Genomic DNA, 27,350 nt, shown 5'->3' on the forward strand with positions numbered 1-27,350 from the left:
GAACATAGAAAATAGGAAAAATCTTTTTATTTTGTTCATGATTCGATTATCCGCAGTCCCGTACAAAGCTTCGGATAATCGAAATTTCGAATAATCGATGTTTCGGATAATCGAGGCTGAACTAGAATTTTCAAATATCAAAAAAAGTTATTCCCAAGTTATTTCCGTCTGCTCGGGCTCTTTTTTGTATTTAAAAATCCGTCTTGAATGAAAAGTAAGTACAAAAAATATTTTTGAAAAGCTTAGAAAATTTTATACAATTTCCTCCCTGCGAAAATTTGACACTTAGTTCCTGAGATAGAGCCACACAAAGAATAGCAATCGATCAAGTTTTTTGTAGACGTTTTTAAATGTAATTAAAAAATAAACTAAATTTTATTCAAAAGATCCGAGATTAGACAAAACGTTCATTTTTTAACGTTAAAAATCTTAACACTAGTTTTCAAGATATGGTCAGTTGAAAATTACAGAATAATTAGGTAACACTTTAAAAAAACTTATTTTCATCAAACTCCTTATGAGCCTGTCATTCAGAAACTAATTTTAAATTTTTTAAAGTCTCTGACCCAAATTGTAGGAAGATTTCAGAGGTGCTATACTCACAAGGAACTTTACTAGATTTCAACAAATTCGAAAAGAACAGTAAATTTCCTTTAAAACAAAATATCCCTGGTATTTTTTACAATTGAGAAACTGGAAATGGTAGCGCTTTTAAGAATATTTTGGAACGTTTTTTTGTTATTGTTGAAAATGTGTTCTCTGTTCTTTAAACCTTAGATTAAATATAAATATTTCTGATTCAGATTTATTTAGAAAAAACGAGTATTCAAAAGAGCAATGGTATACGTTTTTTCATAACTTTCATAAAATAAATTAAATGTTTTTTAAACAATTTTGAAAAAAAAAAAACATTGCTGAAAATAAAGATGAAATATACACTTTCTCATCAAATAACTATTACCGGCTTATCAGCACTTTGACCGTAAATTTCAGCTTACATAAAGTATTGTTGGCTATTTCATGGTAATAAACAGTTCAAATTAAACTATCCTTGGGTAATTTCTCTCAAAACGGTGTTGTTTTAGCGAAAAACTGCAACAGGGATGAGAATAAAGCCGGAATGAGTAAATTTGCCCTAATTTGATTATTTAAATAATTACAAATGCTGTCAAATGACAAACAAAATCCAGTTTGAAGTTAATAATTTTAAAAAGATTTTAATTTTCATAACAATGAAAATTTAAATAAGTTTGCAAGAAACGTTAGCAAAAATAGATTTCCATTGTAAACGTTTGGAAAGTCCTATGACCATGTGCACTAATTTCCTAAGAATTGATAACTTGTAATTGACAGCACCAGTTATTTTTGAAACCATAGTACTTTTTCAAGTGACTGTTGAAGGATGCTCTACATAATCATTATGATTTTTTTAACAGAACTCAGTCAATTCTTGCAAATATTTGTAAGATTGGAAGCTATTTTTAAAAATAGATTGGAGTGGAGGACAATTGCAACCTGAAGCATTAGTAATTTTCAATATAATTTGAACAATCTATACTTTCTCGGAAGATGAACAATACAATGCAGCTTTGCGTCAGATTTTGATGCCGTTTAATTATTCAACCGGATTTAAACTTGTGATTAAGCTTTTAAATTTGGACTATGCAGTTAAAAATAATCAAAACAATAAATTTAAGTAAAACAAATAAAATTGTACAGTGCTTCAACTATTTTGTTTTCAAATCATCTTTTTAGAATCCATCCCATCCTCCTCTGCAGATAAACAGTTCTGAAGAGGCAACCTAAATACCCTATCAACATTGAAATTGCCACAACGCAAATTCTCTTTGATAATAGGTTAAATCAAGTCTTCGGACTGTATGCTTTTTAATTGACCTAGCTCCCCTAAGGCTACAACCAATCAAAGTGGCGCTTCAATTTATTTTCATCGGAAAAGAAGATGACGGTATTTACAATTATTTTAGATGAATTTAAAAAAAAAACTGGAAAATTTGTTAAGTGAATTTGTAGATAGCCCATAATTCATTTGCACGTAAAACGTCACATGCTGCAAAATAACCTGTCACTTTTCGTAAATAAAACATGTTTGTAAACATAACAAAACAATCAATTCAGAAACAACATTTCAAAAGGGTGAAACCTACAATCCTGCCGATTTGGGAAAATCAACATTCAAATTTTTGCAATTTCGAAAAATAATCAAATTATTCGCTCTACAGAATTGCCTTGGCGTTCTCGATTGCGAGATTCCTACTCGAAACTAGGTGTCCGAAGGCTTGATTGTTGAGGCAATTGCAAACCTCTTTTTACACCTTAGCTTCCATCCACCCCGGGATTCGAACTGACGACCTTTGGATTGTGGTGAGTCCAACCGCCTACCAGCGACTCCACCGAGGCAGGACCCAGGGAGACGACTCCTACACCTGGACTGAGCTAACGACCTAACTTTTTTTTAGGTTAGACCGGGGCCAACATTTACTTCCCTGACCGACGGAAGGCGTGATCAGACAAATCTCGTCTCAAAATTTGCCACCGGGACCTTCTGGGATCGAACCCAGTCTGACTGGGTGAGAGGCAACCACGCTTACCCCTACACCACGGTCCCGGCAAATTTCGATCAATTCCTATTTCCACATTTTGCAATTTCGATCAATTCATATTTCCACAAAAAATCATGAAAACCATAAATTTTGTCAAAACGTAATAGAAAATAGCAATAATTTCATCATACAAAGCAATTTGAAATCAATTAATTAAGAAAAAGAAATTACGCTCTTTTTAAGAGCGTGCCTACACTTTCGCCCCACCGTATTTGCCACCCACTTAACCAAAACAAAGGTATCGCCCGTCAGGTTACGCCACAAAGCAGGAGTCAACAACAGATGCGCCCTTTTGTGTTTTGTTCATTTTTCGGGTTTTTAAAGAAAGCATTCAGAAGAAGTCAAAACGCAAACTTATGGGAAATTAGACGAGCTTTCCGGTAAAAATATTTACGATACTGAAAAATCAATTCTGTCATATAGAAATTGCCAAAAACCATCAAAAAACCTATTTTTTCGACATTTTTATTTTTAAAACCGCTATATCTTCCCAAGGATTGGACATAGGACAATGGTCAATATGGAGACTTTTATGTAAAATTGTTTGGGAAATCGATTCCCACTATTTGGTTTTAAAAATTTAGACGTTTAGACCACTTGTCAAAAAAACGGGTTTCGTAAATGATTTTTGTATTTTTACATACCATCCTGCATTTTTCGTCAGTCTTTTTGTAACATTTTAGGCTGTTTCCTCATAAATTTTGAACGAAAAAAAATCGTGACATCACCTTCAAATATCACTTTTAAACTTAAAAATCAAAAAATCTCATAAAAGTGGTGTGTATTTTTCTTTCAGTGTAATTTCCTACAAGTTTGTCTTTGACCACTTTTTGGTACGATGCAAAATACAAAAATATTTCAATAACTTACGCCCTTCTCAAAAGTCATTTTTGGGTACAATTGGCTCCATAGGATTACATGTCTAAAAAGTTTCATTGAAATCGGAGAGGGTCGAGTAAAAAAGTTCTAGAAAAAATCCTGATTTGACCTGAAATTGCTCTAATGTTTTTTATATGTTTATAGTACCTATTAAAAAAAAACTCCAGAATTGAGTGATGTTAACAGTAAGATTTACGAGAAAATCGTTTCCTAACGTGTTTCACCTCTACTCTCTTTCGTGGATGAGAGAAGTTCTCAAGCGAAACATTAGATTTTGAGTTAGGCCATGGGATCGCAAATAATCAACAAAAAAAATGATGTAAAATGGTGTAAACAACTTTTCAGAGTGTTACACTTTTTGCACAGATTGTCGGGAATGTAACCATGTTGATATTGCTCAGAATTTAGTTTTAAATGTATTTAAATTTTTAAAAAGTTCAAACAAGGCATTCTTTCAATTTTTTCTACACTTTCTCCGCGAGGTGAAAACATTTTATGATTTATTTCCTAACAAAAAAAAAGCATCTTTAAATACTAATATGCACGCGCCGAAATTTCTCAAACAATCGTTTGCGTATAATTCCCGGTACGTGCCCTGTTGATAAACAGGTTCATCTGGACGTAAACTGTTGATCGAACGATCACACTGTGCTTGTTCGGCGGATGCATTTGCTCGTAGTTTCCGTTGCCATCGGGTTGGCCTGCTCCCGGTGGACGTTTCCAGCTTGCCATCTCAATGTAGGAACCTCCTCCTCCGGTAGTTGGGATTTTTTGGGGGGCTGTGATTACAAACTCTGTGGGTGCTGGCTCTTCTGGAATACTGGCTGGCTTAGGATAGTGAATTTCCTCTGCGACGGACTCGGATTCTTCAGGAATTGGTGTACACGTCAGGCTGTAGTATTCTTCATGATCATCTGCTTCAGACTCTTCGACTGAAACTTCTTGGTCTTCAAGTAATCCAATCGGCACATCAACCTTGATGTCAAGAACACACTTCAACCTTCGGACGGCTAATGTCATAATGAAACCTATTGCAGTTGCTCCGAATGCGACCAATACCAAAATGAGTATCCATATCCCTAAAAACAACAGGTTGTTTATGGAATACCAGATTCAATACCAATACTCACCACTCGATGCAGTAGTCCTTCTAGTAACGTTATGTTCAGACTTCCCAAATCCATCAAAAACAGTAACATTCACTCCATAATCGGTACTGCTCTTCAGTCTGCCCACAACTATCTCCTCAACGAAATGATCGTAACTCTCATTCATCGCCAACTGCCCGTCCAAAGCCCGAACGAGAATCTGCATCCGCGCGTAGTAAGAATGTTCCTCACAACGTCCCACCATACGAACCGTCATCGAGTCCGCGGTAATGCTTTCGACGTGGTACTTGGGAACGGCCAACCGTGAAGTCCGCGGTGCAACCACGCAGTGTTGCCAGCTGAGCTCCGAGGAATAGTTGTCCGGATAGATGGCGGCCACGGCAAAGTTGAGCGCGCTGTCCTGGGTGGTGACGAAGAAGGTTCTAGCTGCAGGCAGCGTGACGAACTGGGTTGATTCGTGGCACGTTGCTTGCGATGTAAATTGGCAGTACATTAGGGTGTAGCTTGAGGGGTTTGCCTTTTCCCGTACGAACCAAGACACATTGTAGCCTCCTGATTTGAACACTGCACGGATTTGAGGCTGGCGGTTGTTGATACGAGGGAATATCTGCATTTCGTTGTAGGCTTCTGAATCTCCTTCGTCGTTAAACGACGATACCTGGATCTTGTAGTGTCCAATCAGCAGGTTGCTGAACGTGCAGGTTGAAAGAATGACCTTCTTGGTGAACCTGGTACCAGAATCCGAGACAGCTGTAACTCGGTATCCAAATCCGGTTCCGTTATGTAAACGATCCAGGATGGGCTCCCAGAAAACGGATACGTTCATCAGGTCAGCGCTCCGTTTCTTAATGTTGTAGGCTCCTTGTGCCACCGCAGGAGCTGTGATCGGACGATGCGCAGCAGTTTTGAAGGTCACCGATGCGCATTCAGACCAGTAATGGTCGTCAAAAGGACGTAATACCTCAGGTAACACCTGCACACGAACTTCCAGTGTGTAGATTGTGTGTGGGATCAAATCTTCCACCAAATAGCTGGAGATCATTTTAGGAACGGTAACGAATCTTGAGAGATTCCCTACTTGTACTGAGATCAATCGGAATTCATACTTGAACTGGCGTAGTACGTTGAGTTCCGACATGTGCCACGTCACTTTTGCAGTTGTAGCGGTCACTTGTGATGCAGTAAACAAGCTCGGCTTAGCAGGTCTCACGATATCGTCGTGGCTAACATTGAACAAAATACTCCGTTCATCAATTTCATTCCGTATAACAAGCTTGAAGCTCGTATTCAAATCTTTCATCGAAAAAGCACAAGAACCGTTTCGGCTATCCCAATGATAAGATTTATGATCCGATGATGTATTGCATTCCGAAAATCCGTCCCTCGAAAGCGTGCCTAGCTTGAAGCTTGTGTCCATGTCACACTTTATTTCCGCCGGAAACTGGCAGTGGATGTGGCGCTTGTGTTCCGAAATGCAGACAAAATCATGCGGCGGAAAAAGCGCGGGTGGTCGCCCAAAGTATATTTTTCCAAGCGCAAGCCCTTGAGGCCCTTCAGGTTTGTTCGCTTTGCAAGAATATATTTTTCTATGGCAGGTGGCATTCTGTTCCACGTTCACCCTGGCGACGATCGTGGTTGCATTAAGGATCTGAAAACACAAGAAATGGCATAATATCAAAATACACTCAATTGGAAAGTTAATTAGATAGTTTCTTGTAAAAAGAAAATTTTTCTACAAATCGATTGCGTTATGTGAATCCACACGGTTTGGATTGCAAGTATGAATCAGAAAAAAAAACAAAGTTAAAAAAGATTCCAAAATATCTACACATAAACATTGAAAATATATAAAAATATATAAAAATATGGCTCAAAATCCCCTCCCCTCACTCGCGAGCTTAAATCGGACGTGATGAAAGCAGGCCCTGCTGAATTCCCAACTTTTGTCACTACCACACCAATCACTACTGAGTACTCTCTCCTATACTATCTGACCAAAGAGAGAGGGAGAGCAAAAGAGAGAGTACTCAGTAGTGATTGGCGGGGCCGATCGCGCTTTGTCGCTGATTCAAAATCGTCTGCAATCGGTGGAGATTTTCCTTGTGGAGTCAACAGCAATTCCCTTTCTTCCAAGTCCCTTATCCTTGTCCCTGGTGTGCGGTGGAGATGGGACGGGCCGGCGATGGACGGTTGTCATTGGTGGAGACAATAAATTTATAATGATGTTAATATCATACATTAAGACAATACAATCGGTTTTCAAAAATACAAAACAAACTTAAAAAAATACAAAGCAAAACAAACCTAAATTTTGCTAAATTGTAGTCAGGTTAAAAATAGTATTTACGGTTATTTTAGAAAAATTATCTCTAAGCTCATATTGTTATGTAAAGTTTTGAAACTAGATTAATTAATACTTATTTGACTTGGGTTTTTGGAAATTTAGAGATATTTTGTTAGTTTAATTATTTCAGATACCCTTACACAAATTAAAGGTGATCCTAAAAAGTTTTAAATTAAAAAAAAATTGATGACGATCGAACATTTTCAAGAAACATAAATTTCTGTTGTGATCTACAAAACCGGACGCAGTTTCTTCTTTGCTTGTATGATAAGCAATAATTTCCCTCAGGCTTTTTCTAAAGAAAAAGATATGCTTCCGAATAAATTTGGTTTGAGTTATGTGCGTTATACAAAGTACATTATGCACCTGCTACAGTTTCTTTTTTAAAGAAAAGAGGGGAGCTTATCAATAACTGCAACTTTATTTCACTTACCTCTGATGAAATGTGCTTACTTTTCTCATAAATGTTTAAATGAGAAATGTTTTCGTCCGACGAAGCGTTTGTTAGTACGCAAAACACTCTGTAAGCCGTGGTGTTTTCTAAATTAATAACATTTGAGGGTTCAGCAACAATAACTACAAACAGAAACAAAATAGATTTCAATCGGTGTGATTCCCGCAATCCAAGCCAAACACTTCATACTGGCACTCTTTCCCAAGCAAAAGCTCCTCTGAAAACTGATCAGTTTCAAAACCAGGATCAACGTTACGAGCAACTTCATCGCGTGACGACACGTGCGCTCGGATATCCTTTTCCGGCTTCCGGTTATCCCAAGTTCTCTAAATTGAAATCCATTTCACGCTGCAACAAAAACGACGACAACACTATAGTTCGTCAATTCCCGGACTATACTAAACATTTGAGCATTTTTCTTCAATCAGCTGAAGCGATAAGTTCGCGCCACGGCGTGTTGTTTTTCGCGCAATATTTATAAAAATAAATAAATTTCACTATCAAACTTAGTGCGATCTCCGGGAGTGACTCATGTGTGAGGGCTGGAAAAAACGCTTCTCGCTACAGACTCGGAGGCTGTCTAAACGCGACTGAAGGAAGGTTTAGAGCTTGAATTTGCATGTTCACTAATAGATGCGTTGCGGTTCAGTTAGTTAATACTTGCAAGTACAACTGCAGGAGAGTTAGAGAGACTCTCGATTTAATACTATTTCTACCATGCTCTCTGAAACCATATGATCTGGTAATGAGAGGTAAGGATTGACCGTGATCGTGAGATTCTCTTCGAGCAATTGATTGAAATATTGATCAGGTCAATAAAGTGACATCGAGATGTGCATTGCATAGCTGTGGCACGGTTGTAGCTCAGATACATGTATGGGATTCAGCCGCAGTACACTCAATGTATATGCCTGTGTGAATCGGATCGGGCCTAAACACCTTCAGGTGGCCGACCCAGACCACCCGTTATAAGCTGGGAGTTCGAATTACACCTCATTCAGTTCATATTGTACATATATTAAATTCCTTTTTTTGAATTTGATGAAACTTTAAATATAATTCTATGACCTAAGAAGGCAAAAACATAAAAAACATAGTAATTTAAATTACAATTCAGAACTTCAACATTTCAAAAAATAAAAAATGGAAGATGCATTATACATCCGTACAGTTGCTATGCAACTTAAATTTGCATTGAAAATTTGAAAAAATAAACTGTAAATTAAATTTGTACTTACTTAACCAATGAAAAATGCGTTCATATTGTTCAGCATCACTAGGACTAGTTGATTGATTGTATTGCAGAAAAAAATCTTAATTGAACGAGGATTGAACCATCAACTTCTTGGTTGTTGATCCTACACGCTACCCCCGCGCCATGGACGCTTAAAGAATTGTGAGGGACAGAGCACCAACATATCTTCTCTCTGAAGTGTTGCTCGGGGACGCGCCAGCATTAAATGTGTTGGTGAGACTGCAGATCGCTGACATGTTTACACACGGGCAACATTGATATACGAGCTTGCTGCAAAATCTATTAGAAAAGGTAACATTTTTTGTAGCAAATCTACTATGACAGATATTATTGCTGTGGGTGCAGGCACCTTGGATTTAATTTTTGAAGATATTATTTATATGTTTTGCGAAATTCAGATAATTGATTACACATTTCCAATGAAGTATTGGTGGCATGCCATGGATAATACAATTTGAGCATGAGCATAAGCATGAGAGACCACCCATGGTTGCCCCTCCGTTGCGGAACAGCATGCCATGGATAATAAAAATTTTTAGTTTAAAGCATGTTATAACGCACATTTTTTCTTGATTGCACAAAGTTCAAGTATTTTATTGATAGAAAACGTAGAGCAGTTTGAGCAATTTATTTTCAAATCTCTGTAAAATTTATTGAAATAACAATAAACAACTATACATGGAACGCTAGGGAACGCTGGAATCTTTTGGTATAAATTAAAGTTTTTTTTTAGTTCAATTTGGTTAAAAATACAATTTATGTTGCAAGGAAAATGTTAAGCACTAAGCAAAGTTTTCAACTGAACTTTTTTTAAATACATGCCAAATTTTATATACAGTAGTTGTTCGGTAACTGGGCTGAGAAGGTAGCCCAGTCACCGAATGCTGCTCGTTAACTGGGCTGAACAAAAAATAACTAGGGGACCACCGATGCATAATATTTTCCAAATGAAATATAAAAATAAAAGTTACCCAAATTTTTTTAAGTATGCTTACTTTTCATTTTTCTTTAATTGTAAGTTGAAATTAAACAAAAGTTAGAAAAAAGCTTTTTTTATTTATTGAATATGATTTTTGCATCCATTAACCCCTCGGTGATTTTGGTTTGTTATGGTTTTTTGACGTTTGTCTGCTTTTTAACTGGGCTACGGCCCGGTTATCGAGCGCCCAGTTAAAAAGCAGCCCAGTTAAACAACGCCCAGTAACCGAACAACTACTGTATTCATATATTTGATCGTAATTTCTGCTGATGAAAATGGTGCAAAATTTTACACATTTTTTATCATGAATATTTTTCAACTGTTAACATGTTTAGGTAACATACTGGTACACATTGCTTTTAAGAATTTTTGGCGTTTATTTAAGCAGATTTTAGAGTACGTGAAATTTCAATTTTTTGAAATTGGTATGCCGCGTAGTTAAATTTTATTAGCATAGCATAGCATTACAAGTCTGCACCACGCTGTAGGGGGTGCCACAATGCACAGTGGTCGGAAACGCAAATTTAGCAGGAATGATTTATTTCCGCTTCAGGGATGCATTTTCGAGCTTCGGTGTCTAAGAAGCATTTGTTAAGAATAAAATTCTACATCTTTTGGTCAAAACGATATTAGGGTGGCCCAACAATTTCAAATATTTTCAAAATTTATCTTCGCTTCTAGATGAGATAGAGGTGTACTTTCTTCAACAGTATTGTAGTACTAGCCATTTCAAACAACTTTGTCGAAGACACCAAATCTCTATCTCTTAATCTGATCATTCTACAGCATTTTATGTGAAAAGCAGTAGGGTGGCCCATCAAAAAAGTGTTTTTATTGCGTATCTTTTTTGCATTATTTTTGGCAATTTTGGTGTCTTCCGGACATATTTAGAGCATAAAAATACGCGTCTTTTGGAATGTCAACGAAGTCGCTAGGTCGTTTTGGTAAAAAGTTACAGCGTTTTTAAAGTTTTTAATAGGCCTTTTTCAAATGTTTGTATCTTTTCGAGGGGGACACAAAAAATTACGCTCTGTGGTGCATCTGAAAGCTCAAAACTTGTTCTTTAATATGAATATAACATCTCAAAAGGGTTTTTCTTAAATCCAAGTTACAGCGATTTAAAAATGGTCATTTTATGAGATTTTGTACCATGCTCCATGAGAAAATTTACATGAATGTCGCATTAATCAGTATCAAAACTGCTCTTAGTGAGCTCAAATGCAGGAAAAATTGGTTTGCTTGGTTTGCCTGGTTTTTATGGCAACTAGGGTGGTCTTAGATGACCTAGGGTGGTTCATATTCGTTCACTCTTATAAGATATGATTTTTTTTAATTCGAATGGAAAGAAAAATATAAAATAAAATTAAAATACATAACCTGTTTTAAATAGTAAAGCAGCTGAGGATATGATATCTGATTAGGGTGGCTCAAATTAATTAGAAAATAAAAAGATTTAAGATTAAAGATTTATTCGTTAGAAAATGTATTTTAACATATTATTATTTCCCTACGTTTCCGTAAATCGACTTTTATTTGTATTTTTTTAATAGGATAAAATATTCCATGCATTAACAGTGTTAAAGGGTGCCATTTTGCATCATTAGTTGTTCCATACAAAGCTTCATACAATTTTGCCAATACAAAATGGGAATGTGAATATTCGTAAACATGATACATTTTCTTATCGATTTAGCGTCTTGACATTGATATTAGAAGTTGATTTCCCAATACTCTTATTTTATTTCTGAAAATTTGTTATATTTGTTACACTCAAAAAAATGAGTTCGCGTAAACGTGAACAGCGTTCATGCCAACGGGAACCAGGAAGAAAACTGTTCACTTTCATGGTGCAATGCACTATAAAAGTTGAACAGTTTTCTTCCTGGTTCCCGGTGGCATGAACGCTGTTCACGTTTACGCGAACTCATTTTTTTGAGTGTAGGAAATATATTTTAGGCTAGTGTTCAGGTTTTGTTGAAAAACCTGGTACTATTTTTTTGATTAAATGCACCGTTATCATTATTTGCATCTTTAGGTAAAAAGATATAAATTGGAAATGGATCCTCGTATTGGCATTATTATACAAAGTGACTCCTTTTGTCAAACAAAATGCATGGAGAGTTTTATCCTATTAAAAAAAATATAAATAAAAGTCGATTTACAAAAACGTAAAGAAATACTAAAATCTTTAATCTTTTTATTTTCTAATTAATTTGAGCCACCCTAATCAGATATCATATCCTCAGCTGCTTTACTATTTAAAACAGGTTATGTATTTTAATTTTATTTTATATTTTTCTTTCCATTCGAATTAAAATATATCTTATAAGAGTGAACGAAGATGAACCACCCTAGGTCATCTAAGACCACCCTAGTTGCCATAAAAACCAGGCAAACCAAGCAAACCAATTTTTCCTGCATTTGAGCTCACTAAGAGCAGTTTTGATACTGATTAATGCGACATTCATGTAAATTTTCTCATAGAGCATGGTACAAAATCTCATAAAATTACCATTTTTAAATCGCTGTAACTTGGGTTTAAGAAAAACCCTTTTGAGATGTTATATTCATATTAAAGAACAAGTTTTGAGCTTTCAGATGCACCACAGAACGTATTTTTTTGTGTCCCCCTCGAAAAGATACAAACATTTGAAAAAGGCCTATTAAAAACTTTAAAAACGCTGTAACTTTTTACCAAAACGACCTAGCGACTTCTTTGACATTCCAAAAGACGCGTATTTTTATGCTCTAAATATGTCCGGAAGACACCAAAATTGCCAAAAATAATGCAAAAAAGATACGCAATAAAAACACTTTTTTGATGGGCCACCCTACTGCTTTTCACATAAAATGCTGTAGAATGATCAGATTAAGAGATAGAGATTTGGTGTCTTCGACAAAGTTGTTTGAAATGGCTAGTACTACAATACTGTTGAAGAAAGTACACCTCTATCTCATCTAGAAGCGAAGATAAATTTTGAAAATATTTGAAATTGTTGGGCCACCCTAATATTGTTTTGACCAAAAGATGTAGAATTTTATTCTTAACAAATGCTTCTTAGACACCGAAGCTCGAAAATGCATCCCTGAAGCGGAAATAAATTATTCCTGCTAAATTTGCGTTTCCGACCACTGTGCAATGGTCAATTCAATATTCTTAGACAATTTGATTGCTGCCCGGTACATCCAAAACTATCTAAGAACGTAAATTTCCACACTGTGCTTCAAGGCTACGCCCATACAGTCCCGTGGGGATTTGGGAGGGGATGTTTTTGTTGTTCACTAGTGGCAAAAGTGCAGGGAACCCATGCGACTTTTAAAAGTGAACGGAATATTTTTGGGAGGTTCGGAATGGGGGTTAGTGGAATTTCATCGGGCCGATGAAAATGGTTGAATTCGTATTGTATTAAATGATTTGGATGTTTGTAAGTGTAAATGTGAGTCTGTAGTGTATTATTTAATAAGCATATAGTTTTGTTATAATAATAAATAATAAATATAATACATATAGTAAATAGAACAAATATAATAAATATGATAAATAAAATAAATATAGTAAATGGAAAAAATATAATAAATATGATAAATATAATAAATATAATCAAAATAATTCAAGGAAGCTGCAAAAAAAACAGTAATTTAAAATATAAAAGCTCCGGATGGTTCCCACGCTGTTTTAGAAAGTTTCGTTAATTTAGGCAATTTAAACATATAAAATAAGGAATAATATGAACATTTAAATAAATCATATAGTGAAAAGATAAATTTACACGTAGACATTTAATTTAAAATAATTCCAGGAAGCTGTAAAAAATAACAATAATTTAAAAACTAATACTGCAGATGGAACCACAAATAAAACAACAGAGACAACAGAGAGATTTTTTTTCTCGAAAGTAAACATTCTAACTAAGAAAAATCCAAATTTTCAAAGCTCTAAGTTTGTTCATTACGGAGATACGCAAGCTGAAAGTCAAAAAATGGAGTAAAAAACTAGCGTTTTTCGTAAAAAAGGCATGGACTCACAAATATGGCATGGACTCACAAAAAGAAACACACAGCAGTAAATAATAAATATTTGACTAAAAATGAATTTATTACGCTTAACAAAATTTTGTTGGAGGGGAGGAAGGGAGGGGGGAGGGGTGAAAGAAAGAGGAGGGAGGGGTTGTGTCCTTAAAGTGGGGATGTATTAGCTTATCCATAATTTAATAATATAAACTTGCAATACAATATATACGCAATTCTGTTGCACTTGCAAATGTATGAAAAGACTATTAATAATAAACAATCAACTATTGAAAAACATGAAAAGTCATAAAAATGGACGTATATCATTTCAATACCATACAATTACCCAAATTTGTATGAAAAAAACATTTAAAAAGCAAAAAAATAATTTGGCCGCCAGTTTGTATGGAGATGGCCCATAGTGACCTACCACAGAATTCGACATAAACACGACCACGAATACAGCACAAAAAGAACACCACAAAAATCCATCTTCCCGGCACTGCTGCTCACACGATATTCGTATGCCGCGTAGTTAAATTTTATTACCGTCACATTTAAGAATCAAGAGTCTAGAGTCCGGAGTTCAGAGTCAAGAGTCAAGAGTCAAGAGTAAAGAGTAAAAATAAAAAGAGTCAAAAGTCCAGAGTCCAGAGTCAAGAGTCAAGAGTCAAGAGTCAAGAGTCCAGAGTCCAGAGTCAAGAGTAAAGAGTCCAAAGTCCAGAGTCCAGAGTCCTGAGTCGAGAGTCCAGAGTCAAGAGTCAAGAGACAAGAGTCAAGAATCAAGAGTCAAGAATCAAGAGTCAAGAGTCAAAATTTAAGAATCAAGATTATCAGCAAACATTCTAAATTTATAATTCAACATTTTTTAACATTGATAGTTTATGATTAAACATTAAAAATCTCCCTTTCGTAGTGCAGCTTTAATTCACAGTGTACTCGCAGTCTTCGACGATTCCGAAGGGGGCAAAGCACCGGCCGGGGCAATGTTTTTGTTTACAGCCGCGTTGCGTTGGCATCTGTCGATGTGTCATCGTTGACGTTCTCAGTTGTTTTCGGTTCTGGGCAGCAGCGGACGTGTAAAACGATGAATAGAACCGTCTGTTTTTTTTCTAATTTTGCTGCCCGTTTTTAGTGAAATTGTGTAAAATTGTCTGTGAAACGGTGGTTTCCTGTGATTTTTAATCTGCACAAGTTTAAAAGTGGTGGATAAAGGCTGAATTTGGTACATGATTGCTTGACTGCCAAAACTCAAAATGCTGACAACGGAGTTTGTTCAGCTTATTCTGCTTTTTGGATCTGGATCTATATTCTTTATACTTGTTGTGGTAAGAATATTATCTTGAATTGTTTTAATTATTATTGTCTGTTTTACATTTTTCCATTCAAAATAATGTATTAAAATTCTTATAAGATTCATGCATGAGAATGTTATAGTCTGTGCTACCGGACATCACAGATCGTAGATGTTTAGACCCTTTCAAAACTTTTGTATCTGTCCAACTCATCCTTATATAAAACTCTTTCATTCCTATTGAAATAAACAGATATTTTTTTTGTTTTGAAAGGTTGGAATTATTCTGAAAGTGACCACCACACCATTCCCGCACATTATCCGTCACAAGGAGGAGCAAACCTTTCTGGACTCAGCTACCAACGAGAATGAGAAGTTCCCCTCGCTGGAGGATCAGCCCTCCTTGGAGCTCAGCGTCATCGTTCCGGCATTCGACGAGGAGAAACGATGTAAGTTTGTGAGTTGTAACTTTTTTGACTGCATTTGAGAAATCAAGTTGGATGTTCTAGAAGAGTTATTTCTCTAAAGATCAGTGCAATAATAAGCCAATATTTTTAGTGCCCATTATGCTGGACGAGTGCTTGGAATATTTGGAAGCGAGACTGAAATCCAACAAGAACTTCAGCTACGAAGTGATCATTGTCAGCGATGGAAGTCGGGACAAAACGGTCGAGGTCGCCCAGAAGTACTCCGCCAAGTACGGCTCCAGCAAGGTTCGAGTACTGGCGCTGGTTCAGAACCGTGGCAAAGGAGGTGCCGTCCGGATGGGAATGTTGAGCGCCCGGGGTAAGTTCCTGCTGTTTGCCGATGCCGATGGAGCTACCAAGTTCGAAGACTACGCCAAACTGGAGCAAAGCATGGCCAAGCTAAGCGGAGGCAGCTTCGACACGGACGCCATCTCGATTGGATCGCGAGCCCATCTGGAACAGGAAGCGACCGCTTCGCGGACCTTCTTCCGCACGCTGCTGATGCACGGCTTTCACTTTCTGGTTTGGACGTTTGCCGTCAAGAAAATCCGCGACACCCAGTGCGGCTTCAAGCTGCTGAGCCGGTGCTCGGCGCGGAAGATTTTCGCCGTGATGCACGTGGAACGGTGGGCCTTCGACGTGGAGCTGCTGTTCATTGCCCAGGCGTACAACATTCCGATCGAGGAGATCGCCGTCCGATGGACCGAAATCGAGGGCTCGAAGCTGACTCCGTTCTGGTCCTGGCTGCAGATGGGACGTGATCTGATCTTTATTTGGTTCCGGTACGCGATCGGGGCGTGGCAGTTGCGGAAGGAGCATGTGAATTAAGGTGTGGATGCGTTCACTAGTAGGGCTTTTGGAATTGAAGAATCGTGACTTTTTTTTCCATATTGTACTGTAGCTCTTGATAGGTGGATCGAACGGTAGATAGATTTTTTAGATGTATAACGGCATTTAATCGATAAATAAAGTGTATTGCTTTGAAATTTAAACTTTGTTTAACTATTAGTTATCTCACAATTTCCAAAGTATGTCTAAATCCTACGATAGAATAAATCGCCAAACAAACAAAAATTACAGTCTTTAACAGTTTGCTCGAAAAATTAGTACTTTGGTTAGTTTGTATTATTTTTTCTCTGAAACAAATCAAATTTTCATTGTTTTTCAGTAAAGGACGTGCAGATGAACAATTCAAAGCATTTTTGAACGTGATAATTTGTTAATAGATTTCGAACCGATCAATAAACGACTTTGTTTATAACTGGCGCTTAGGACAGTATATCTAGGCTGATTTGTTGTTTACGTTCTCTCGTTAACTGCCAACCACACTCTAAACTGTGTTCACTCAATGGTTGATCTTACTCATACACAGTTTTTGTAGTATGGAAGATTGTTTCGATAATTTTCATTCTTGTTCAGAGAGTGTCCTGTAATTTTTATGTAATCTGTACTCGATTCATTGCTTCACCGACATCCACTGCCAACATTGAAACATTCGAGCATGCTCCGTCGTGGCGCCAGCCATTTACATTTCTTGATAAGCCGCATGATATTGCTCTGGAGAACTTGCATCCTTTTAACTTGCCGTTGTGTTGCCAAGAACAAGATTGATGAACAGTAATCGAAGTGTGTTGCGATGAGCGAGTTGTACAACTGAAAATATGTCTCTGCTATCAAGTAACGATTACTTTTATAGAAGACACCACACAAGTGCTCGTGGAAATTCAGCTTTTCATCCATCATGACCCCAAAGTATTTCATCGTCATTACCCGCTCCAAGCTTTCACCATCCATCTGTACACCTGCTACACTCGTTGGCTTGTCGTGTCGTCACTACCATGCACTTTGTCTTCGTAATATTCAGCTGCACCTTTATCCACTTTAGCCATTTCGTGAATCCAATCAAAATTAAAAGAACCGAAATCAGTCCCGAAAGGGCGTCGTGAACCGCGTCAATATCTCTCACGTCAAATACGCCCGTTAGCACCAACCGCTGCCAAACGTAAACAAACCCGCTCTTCTCGCACGATATCTCTCACACACACCATCCTGCGGAGGCCAGCTGTCAAAACAAACCCACTCAACCGCCACGGGCCAGAGCGAGAGGCCCACACTGCGCCTGCTGATATGGCACACCCACACCCACATAACCTCAAACAGAACCAGAGAAGTTGACAAACCGAAGGTGGAGAAGAAGTTGTCAAACTTGTCGCGACCAGTCGTATCGGCCCGAAATTGTCTCTCGAGCGGAGATTTCGAGTGCGCGATTAGTATCGGTGCCAATTGTTGTGATTTTGCGCAAAAGCTTGGAATTGTTTGTTTGTTTACATTGTCGTCGTGAATTGTTTATCTGTTTGTGAGCGTTTTGTGTGCGGTTTCGTGCGTGTGGAATTTCGCGGTTCGTCGGGTTGGTTCGGGCAAGGAAAAAAAAAGATACGGAATTCGCGGAATCTTGTCATGTTACGGTTCGTTTAGCAAGGAAGAAAGGATAGAATTGGTGTTAAAAGTGTAAATTGTGCAAAAGAGTGATTTTTTGTAAAGTTTATGTGAAGAAATGCACTGAAACGACGTTTTGCGTCGTGAGGAAAAAAGAAGAAAAGTAATTGTTTACAATTTGCCCGCAGAAATTTGTAAATATTTTGGTTTTCGAAAGCTGGCACACATTGCTGTACACCTCTCTTGGGTTATTTTGTTATTCCCTTCTCTCTGGATAAATCCAGCAATCGACCAGAACCTGCCTCCATAAAACAGACCTAATCGTCGTCATCGACTGCCAAACTGTTGCAAACAAACTCCATTCTCTTCTTTATTTGATCAGGCTGGTAGCGAACAAAAAAAACAAAGCTAGAAACAAAAATTCGATCACCTTCACACTTGCTTTAACTTCAATAGGGTTGTCCACTTGGACAAATATTTGCTCTCGGTGTTTGCCTTTTGCCACTTATTCTGAAGGTGAAGAGCACCAATACCGGCCAATACGAACGCAAACAAAGGAATCGCAACAATTTCCGGCGCCGCGCTCTTTAAACCCCAAGAGATCCCAACAGATAGAGACCATTGGGCCACCTCTACTAATTGGCGATGAAAACAAAACAAACCTCGAACCAATTGACATGAGTCAGCCCTCCGGGTGTGAGTGTGACGAATTGGGTTCGAGCTGGGCTTCCATGGGGGAGAAAGCTGCTCGTTACATGGTCCAGCGGCAGCGATTGGATCCGATGATGACTGGATACGTGAGCAATGCCCCCCGCGTAACGGAAGTAGGTCGCTGATAACGCAGGCTGTAGCAATTTCTGTTCTGCACACTGTTCTTGATGAACTGAGCAGGGTAATTGAAAATAATGAGCGGGACAAGTGCAACATGATCTGTTGAGGGCAGGGCACCGGTGTTTATTTTTGATACTCTTAGTTCAATTTGGTATCGCTTGACAAGTGTTCGAATCTTCTTTGCGGTTAACTTTAAACAGTAGGGCTGGCCATTGAAAGGAGAATCACAGACAAACAGACGACTAATTCATGTAGATAATCAAATTCTATATTTTGTTAAGCCAAAATGATTCCTTATTATCATAAAATTGATCAAAAATTGCTAGCCTTAAGGTGAAACGAGTAAACAGGGCCATATTGTCACCATGACCATGAGTTTTTAAACGCAGTTTTAAGAAAAATGCCGTAACTTACGAAGTTCTGGGTTTTGCAGACGACAAATAAGTTCATGGCAAGCAATCAGTCGAGATCAGACATTGATTTAAGTTGAACAGAAGTGGCCCAAGAACGGGCATCCCGTTTCACCTTAATGAATCGTTAACACAATTTTAAAGGATTTTTCATACCGAGTGAAACTAGAACTATTAAATATGATTATCAACTCAGGAAGATGCAGGAAAATTAAGGACCCCGTGGCGCGGTGGTTCGCGGCTTCGGCTGCCGATCCCTCATGTGTGCTAAGGGGCCCGGGTTCGATTCCCGCCCATCTCCTCTGGGTGTTCTGTGTTTGTCCCGTTAGTTAGTAAATTCAGTCTGAAAAGACGGTGTGATGTCTATTAAAAATTAAAAAATTGCTTTCCAATCATTAGTTTTGAAAAAATCGAGGTATTGACGGAATTTTTTTTCGCAAGAAAAAACTTCTCGTGGGACTGTACATGGGTATTTCATGAAAATTTAAAATGTTTTCAAAGGAGTTAAAACTTGCTGAATATGATTATAAACGCGGGAAAATGCATTTTAACTGGTTTTCGGTTGATTAAACTTTAATTTTCATTAAAATTTTGAAGTTTTTCGAAAAAATATTTTTTTTGCCCCCTTATTATTCAGGCCAACTTTGAAGGGGGGGGGGGGGGGGGTGGGCGACATAAACTTTGAAAAATATTTGCAACGGCCTTAAATAAATAGAAAAAAATCATTATTTTCAAATATAATATGTAACTCTACACAGTAAAAAAAAATATTGTACATCTGGTATGCTGACAGATTGTGTGTCAAAAAAAAAAATATTTTCTCTAAAAATGTGTAAATTTACATCTTTTACACGTAATTTAACTTATTTCACATACCGTAAAACGGTACAAATAAAATACGTATGGAATTGTACGGAATCATACTGACCGGGGTAGAGAAAGGTTCAAGGTACTTCTAGAAAAAGTTTTCATTAAATTTTGAAAGTTAGTTAACTATAATTAAGAAAACGTTGATGAATAGCATTATTTTCAAATTCTCATACAGTCATAATTGTCTCAATGAACGTGATTTCAAATCGGAAAACGGAATGCATTTTCGGATTCTTCGGAAAATTTTCCACTAGGAGAATGAGAACGAAGTTTGTAAATAATAAATATCATGTGTTTTTGTAACATAGTTTAACAAAATCTTCATGAAAATGCCTATATTTCAGTAGAACAAATTTCATTCAAAATGTGAAAACTTTTGATTCGTGCTTCAAATTCTGTTAAAAATGCAATATGAATCGGTACATTAAAGTAAAATTTCATCAAAGAAGAAGTAACATTAAGGGGTTACATACATGTAAAACGGCAAAAATGTCAGAGGTTGATTTGAGCAGACATTTAAACTTTTTTTAAATCTGTTATCAGGGTATTAAAATATACATTTTTATCTATTAATAAAACAAATTTGAGGACATTTGGTTGAATCATTGCCGAGATATAGCTATTTTATGTTAGCAGTTTCAAAAAACGGGTGCCACGATATCTCAACACTGCTTTGACCAAACCAGCTCAAAATTTTGGTGAAGACTCGTTAAACCAGTCCCGTGTGCATGCCGAAGGCCGATTTTCAAAAAGTGTATTTAAAAAAAAAGATAAAAATATTTTTAAGTTTTTTATATGAAAAATTATCAATTTTTGATTTTTGTATTTTTTTAAAAAGCAACATTTGAAAATCGAGCTTCGTCATGCACACTGGATAAGTCTTGAGAGTCTTCACCCCAAATTTCAGCCAATTTGGTCCATCCCATCTCGAGATATCGTGGCACCCGTAAATCAACTCGGTGTTTAGAGAAAAACGTTCACAAATTTTGACAGTCCGCTTAGCGCATGGCAAAATTGTGAACTTAAATCGTCTCTTACTCAGTTCATTCACGAAATATCTGCATGAAACTTTCAGGAGTGATTAAAAATCATCTTTTTAGTGAATTCAGTAAATTTTCTGAAATATGAAATTTTGTAATTTTCTACATGTAAACCCTTAAACCTTCCAAAATTAAACTTATTTGTTTACAGTGCACCATTTCAAACACAACACCTATCAGAAGTAACACCCACAACCACCATTTCTATCAACTTTCACCATTTAAATCCAATCCTGCAAATTGCTCTAAATGACCAACGCATCCCATTGTTTATTTTTACACTTATAAACAGACTGCCACATTTGAATGGCCAAGTGAAGAAGAAAAAAAACACAAATGGTCAATTTGTTAGCCGTTTTTTTTTTGCCCAGCCAAGTCGTCTGCCAGTTCCCTCTGGCTGGTGCAAATTACTTACGTCAATATGATCTCACCAGGGTCAGGAATCTGCAGTTTTTTTTATGCGAATTTAAAAGAACACTGCCTGCAGGCCTGAGAACTCTCACACTTTGATTGGGTTGCAACCCCCATCTCTAATGTGCTAAATGCCATTAAGTAAATGGATGAGCTTGGGATTTGGACAAAGAGTCGTTTGGAAAGTGTTTGTGCTTTGAAATATTTTGTGAGAATCTGAATTTTCTGACATTTTATGTCCCATTATGATATTATAGTGATTATTCTTAAAATGGGTGTTTTAAATTATAATAAAAACAAATATTCTGTGGACTTTTCACAACAAATGCATTGTTACTTAAAACGACATGTGCCCAAGATGTTATAAGAAGCTGCTAAAAATTCCCACCTTCTTAATATCATCTTGATCAAAATGATACAAGAACTGCAAGAAATACCCTCATCCGATCCATTCAGTCGAATTCAAATAAGGAAGAACAAGTTTGCTGGTTCTGGAAGACCACGATTACGGTGTTGACCGACGTTGTCATCATCAGCATCCTCGACTCGACAACACTGCGCTGGCTCACAAGAAACGATCCCCAGCCGATGAAAACGATACCTCCTTCAGGCTGCCTGCAGTCCGTCGAGTCGAGAAATGGCTGCGCGCGCGCGATATGCAAATAGAGAAACTGGCGGGCAGAAATTATATAAAAATGTGAAGAATACAAAAAAGTTGGGATTCTCACTTGTGTTGGAGGAAACCTTGGCTGACAAGTGCAGCTGATGGAGTTGGAAGGAATGAAAAATAAGGAAATAAAAAAGCGTTTTGCAAGTGCGAAGTAGACAAGCACTTGAGCAGAATGTTATGGTTTCGTTCATGTTGGAGAGTTGCCTTGGTATAATTTTCAATTCCCGTTTAGGTTAATTCGAAACTGAAAAAGCATTTCTTTTAAATTTAGAAATACGTTTGAAATTTACAATTTTTCAGCCGACAAATATCAGATCGGACCATGTTTGAAAAATTATAGAATATCGATGATTCGTTGATGTTGTGCTATTCGGTCTCAAAATTCTCAATGTGTAGAAAGCTTAAAAATTCTCTATTTGATAAAAAATAAACTTTATTGAACGCATCTTAAAGAGTTTATAATCTATTGTACATGTTTAATTTTCAATTAAAAATGAGAATTTTAGGCATTATTTTTTGCCCCTTGATTTTTCGGGAAAATTTAAGGGACGAGATAAAAACAATTGGCAATGGCATAAATTATTTAGAAACCTTTATGACACTTTAAAAAAGTTAAGTTGGTCATGTTACACCAATATGACAAAGAACTTTGCAAAAAAAAATCTTGAAATGAAATCTACATAAAGGGAGTGCACGTAATTCCATCCAGCTCCTAATGTTGACAAATCAGCACTTCAACATTTGAAAACAGCTTTTAAAAGGCTTTTTCTCAAAAAATAGATAGCTCGGTAGGAAGTGAGCAAGCAAGCTTCTATAAAAAGTTTAGCAAAAAAAACTTGTTCATATAGTGAGAAATAACGAATTGAGCGTTTGAAGTTCTTTAGAATATTGAAATGTTATTTGGCTATGTCCATTCTTTATGTCCAGAGAAGCCATTTTGCATCATTAGTTTTTTCATACAATGTTGCGGGTTGGTCATGCAAAATTGTCAAAATCTGTATCTTATAAAAGAGATTTTCGGATAGATTTGGTGTCTTCGGCAAAGCTGTAGGTTAAGATTAAAACTCTTCCGAAAAAAATGATTTAGGAAAACGCAACATTTTTTTTCATTTAAGTGTTTATCTCTAAATGATTAATTTCCAATTTTGCTTGTTTATTTACTTTTCAAAATATTTTGATTTTTAGTGAACCACAAATGCGCTAAGGTTTAGGATGGTGCGATGTCTGGTAACGTAAATTTGAAAAAATATGAGTTTTAAAAATCTAAAATATTGTGAAATGAAATTCAAAACATTATTTTTTGATGCAAAAATAAATTTGCTTTTTTCATGTTATAGGCATTTGAAGGTGCAATTATTCGAAAAAAGTTCTGTTTTTTTGCAATTCAAAAATACGTCATGTAGAATAAGTACCCCTGCAATAACAATAACTAGCGATTCTCCACCAGGCCCGGAAATGTATTTTAATTATATTTTTTGACTTGGCTTAAACTTTGTGGGGGCCTTCCCTATTATCAAAGAAGTAAATTTGTGATTGGTTCACCCATAAAAGTCTCCATACAATTTTGGCAGCTGTTCATACAAAAATGGTTCGTAAATATTCGAAAATCTGTAACCTTTCACGGATTTTTTGATTGATTTGGTGTCTTCGGCAAAGTTGTAGGTATTAATGTGAACTATTCAGAAAAAAATAGGCACACGGAAAAAAATTAACTAAAAATTTTCCAAAATCCGTTTACAAAAGGACCAAACATTCAATATTAAGCCCTTTTGAAATGATAGTCTTAATTCAAAAATAAATAAATATTCTTTTCGAAAATCGGAAATTTTACGAATAATTCATATTTTAACATTGAAAATCGCACCATTACTTGCTGAGATATCGACATTAGAAAATGGAAGGTGGTATGGTTGAGACTTGGAAAAAATATTTTCAGGAATGGACAATCATGGACACTATTTAAAAAAATCAAAACATTTGTAAAAATTTTTTCAATTGCTAATTCGATTGTACATAAAAAATGAGGTCAAAACATTTTAGGTACAAGATTTATTTTTTTTAGCAAAAATCACTATTTAAAAAAAATCATAACTTTTTGGGAAAAAAGTTAATTAAAAAATCACATTTTTTTCTTGTACCTATTTTTCTGAATAGTCTTCATCAATACCTACAACTTTGCGCAAGACACCAAATCAATCATAAAATTTCTTGAAAAGTTACAGAATTTCGAATATTTACGTACCATTTTTGTATGAAGAGCTGCCAAAATTGTAGGGAAGAGTCCCACAAAAGTTTGAGCCAAATAAAAAAATACAAAAAATAAAAATGGTAGAAATCGCCGATTTTGTAAAGAATTGCTCATATACGAAAAACTGAAAAAAGAATCCTTCAAGTTTCCTTTCAAACTTTGTTGATCGAACTGTTGCTGACTAAAATTTAGTTTATCTCAGTGCCAGCTCTCAACTTTTCAATTTGCGACATCTCGGAAACTATTGATTCTATTTTCAATGTTTACGAAGAACTTTTGTGATTTCTTTGAAAAGTTAAATTCCAATAATATGTATTTTTTTTTTATTTCTGATTTTCATTTGAGCCATAGTGCATATTTTTTTTGGAAAATATTAAAACCTGAACAAGAAATAAAAACAGCAATTGTTGTAAACAAAATCAAATTTGCAATCGAAAAGTACTTGACATTTTTTTTTGATAAAATGTTCCAGTTTCAAGTGAAAGCTTCTTTCTTTTTTTGATTTCTTTTCGTTTTTTGCATTTAAAAATTACTTCTTGAAAGTAAAGCACTACTTAAAAAATATTTTTGAAAGCTGAGAAAACAACCCTGGAGCATTGAAAATCGGGCAGTTAGTGACTAAGATACAAATATGAAAACGTTACTTAATCCACCTTTAGGTGGTTGGTGCCTTCCTCATATTCATAAAGTCAATACATTCAGTAAAAATAGCAACATTCCCCCTTAACATGTTTAACAAATCAACTTTATTACTCATTTCTTTTGATATGGTTCGCAGACCATCAATATTTCTGGCTCATCGGCAAGGTCTGATAAAAAAAACCTATCCAACGATAGTTCGCATGGAAGATTCAGACAATATTTTTATCACAATATCTGAAATCAAACCTCTAAAAAGTGTATAAATAACACTTAAGTGCCAATAACTTTTAATAGGGTTGTCAGATCCTTGATGTTTTAGGCTCATTTGAAAGGTCTTTCGATTATCTAACTAACGATGGGTCGCATGATGGACCCGGACATCATTTTTACTGAAATATCTGAGATCCGGCCTCCAAAAAGTGTATAAATAACACTTAAGTGACAATAACTTTTGATAGGATTGTCAGATCCTTGATGTTTTAGGCTCATTTGAAAGGTCTTTTGATTATCTAACTAACGATGGGTCGCATGATGGACCCGGACATCATTTTTACTGAAATATCTGAGATCCGGCCTCGAAAAAGTGTATAAATAACACTTAAGTGACAATAACTTTTGATAGGATTGTCAGATCCTTGATGTTTTAGGCTCATTTGAAAGGTCTTTCGATTATCTAACTAACGATGGGTCGCATGATGGACCCGGACATCATTTTTACTGAAATATCTGAGATCCGGCCTCCAAAAAGTGTATAAATAACACTTAAGTGACAATAACTTTTGATAGGATTGTCAGATCCTTGATGTTTTAGGCTCATTTGAAAGGTCTTTCGATTATCTAACTAACGATGGGTCGCATGATGGACCCGGACATCATTTTTACTGAAATATCTGAGATCCGGCCTCCAAAAAGTGTATAAATAACACTTAAGTGACAATAACTTTTGATAGGATTGTCAGATCCTTGATGTTTTAGGCTCATTTGAAAGGTCTTTTGATTATCTAACTAACGATGGGTCGCATGATGGACCCGGACATCATTTTTACTGAAATATCTGAGATCCGGCCTCGAAAAAGTGTATAAATAACACTTAAGTGACAATAACTTTTGATAGGATTGTCAGATCCTTGATGTTTTAGGCTCATTTGAAAGGTCTTTCGATTATCTAACTAACGATGGGTCGCATGATGGACCCGGACATCATTTTTACTGAAATATCTGAGATCCGGCCTCCAAAAAGTGTATAAATAACACTTAAGTGACAATAACTTTTGATAGGATTGTCAGATCCTTGATGTTTTAGGCTCATTTGAAAGGTCTTTCGATTATCTAACTAACGATGGGTCGCATGATGGACCCGGACATCATTTTCATTGAAATATCTGAGATCCGGCCTCCAAAAAGTGTATAAATAACACTTAAGTGCTAATAACTTTTGATAGGGTTATCAGATCTTCAATGTTTTGGGCTCATTGGAAAGGTCTTTTTAATACCTTTCTGAAAATGTATAACATGACAGGGTTTCTTACAAAAACCACCCTTTTTACAATCTTCCGGACATACGCTAAAATCGTTTTTTTAGCATAACTTTTGAAGTACTTTACTAAACTTCATAATTTTCAATAGGGACTTATGGGACCCCAAGACGAATCGAATGAGACCAAAACGGTCCAAATCGGTTAAGCCAGTGCTGAGATAATCGAGTGCATATTTTTTGGTGCACAGACCCACATCCCTACACACACACACACACACAGACATTTGCTCAGAATTTGATTCTGAGTCGATAGGTATACGTGAAGGTGGGTCTACGAGGTCAAATTAAGAAGTTCATTTTTCGAGTGATTTTATAGCCTTTCCTCAGTAAGGTGAGGAAGGCAAAAATTGGATCAATGAAAATTTATATTAAAAAAAACTGTATGGAAATTTGATGTAAAATTGCCTTTTTGACATAGAAAATGCTTGGACAAAGTTTCATCTAAACCATAAATAACAAAGAAAAGTCGATTTGCGCAATCGTAGAGAACCAAATAATTTTAACCCATTCAAACAAATTTTCCCAACATCGTCACCCGAGGGTTAACCGCTCTTATCGTTCCACGAACGCCAAGACTTGGGCTTGGTTGCGATTCCTTCTGACTTTCACGCGTCGTGCATAATTTATTGCGTTTGCCGTTGATTCCGATAACGATTTACGCCACGGCGGTGCGGTGTGGCCTTGCCGTGATCTTGTTCTTGTCTTGCCAGTTTGGTTTTCTCTTGTCTTGTGTAGTTCTTGGAGGTTCTACGGTTCGGTCGATTTCTGGTTTAACCGGGGGAAGAATCAAGATAGCTAGCGCACACTGTAGATATTTGCACCTATTCTTCATTCTTCTTCGA

General features: G+C 36.4%; 4 protein-coding genes across 8 annotated transcripts in view; 2 read left to right on the plus strand and 2 right to left on the minus strand.

Moving 5' to 3' along the window:
• LOC128093043 (hepatoma-derived growth factor-related protein 2-like) overlaps positions 1 to 27,350 on the minus strand; it is a 160,982-nt gene that overhangs the window by 61,121 nt on the left and 72,511 nt on the right. The gene's annotated exons all lie outside the window — the stretch shown is intronic.
• Positions 3,964 to 8,038, minus strand: LOC120413571 (uncharacterized). Its single transcript, XM_039574455.2, has 5 exons — positions 7,914 to 8,038; positions 7,597 to 7,755; positions 7,387 to 7,529; positions 4,631 to 6,257; positions 3,964 to 4,579 (listed from the first exon to the last, which is right to left on the minus strand). Exons 2-5 carry the CDS (start codon positions 7,673 to 7,675, stop codon positions 4,059 to 4,061), a joined length of 2,370 nt encoding a protein of 789 aa, XP_039430389.1. The 5' UTR covers positions 7,676 to 7,755; positions 7,914 to 8,038; the 3' UTR covers positions 3,964 to 4,058.
• Positions 14,710 to 16,405, plus strand: LOC120413572 (dolichyl-phosphate beta-glucosyltransferase). Its single transcript, XM_039574458.2, has 3 exons — positions 14,710 to 14,980; positions 15,221 to 15,395; positions 15,505 to 16,405. The coding sequence occupies exons 1-3, from the start codon at positions 14,909 to 14,911 to the stop codon at positions 16,239 to 16,241; spliced, it is 984 nt and encodes a 327-aa protein (XP_039430392.1). The 5' UTR covers positions 14,710 to 14,908; the 3' UTR covers positions 16,242 to 16,405.
• The window catches only part of LOC120413569 (tyrosine-protein kinase Btk29A), a 210,904-nt gene continuing 201,164 nt past the window's right edge, over positions 17,611 to 27,350 (plus strand). The window contains exon 1 of one of the 5 annotated variants that reach the window (XM_039574448.2): positions 17,611 to 18,096. The gene's annotated coding sequence lies outside the window, so the exon portion shown is untranslated. The remainder of the gene's footprint in view (positions 18,097 to 27,350) is intronic. The other 4 variants (XM_039574450.2, XM_039574449.2, XM_039574451.2 and 1 more) reach the window with 4 other exon arrangements.

This window comes from Culex pipiens, chromosome 2, assembly GCF_016801865.2.
Source record: "Culex pipiens pallens isolate TS chromosome 2, TS_CPP_V2, whole genome shotgun sequence".
NCBI classification, from domain to species: Eukaryota; Metazoa; Arthropoda; class Insecta; order Diptera; family Culicidae; genus Culex; species Culex pipiens.

Excerpts from the sequence above, each read along its gene's own strand:
- LOC120413571 (XM_039574455.2), bottom strand. The coding sequence starts at position 7,675 with ATGAAGTTGCTCGTAACGTTGATCCTGGTTTTGAAACTGATCAGTTTT. Across the intron at positions 7,530-7,596 it reads TTGCTTGGGAAAGAGTGCCA|TTATTGTTGCTGAACCCTCA; the intron begins GTATGAAGTGTT and ends TTCTGTTTGTAG. Across the intron at positions 4,580-4,630 it reads AAGGACTACTGCATCGAGTG|GGATATGGATACTCATTTTG; the intron begins GTGAGTATTGGT and ends TGTTGTTTTTAG.
- LOC120413572 (XM_039574458.2), top strand. The coding sequence starts at position 14,909 with ATGCTGACAACGGAGTTTGTTCAGCTTATTCTGCTTTTTGGATCTGGA. Across the intron at positions 14,981-15,220 it reads TATTCTTTATACTTGTTGTG|GTTGGAATTATTCTGAAAGT; the intron begins GTAAGAATATTA and ends TTGTTTTGAAAG. Across the intron at positions 15,396-15,504 it reads ATTCGACGAGGAGAAACGAT|TGCCCATTATGCTGGACGAG; the intron begins GTAAGTTTGTGA and ends CAATATTTTTAG.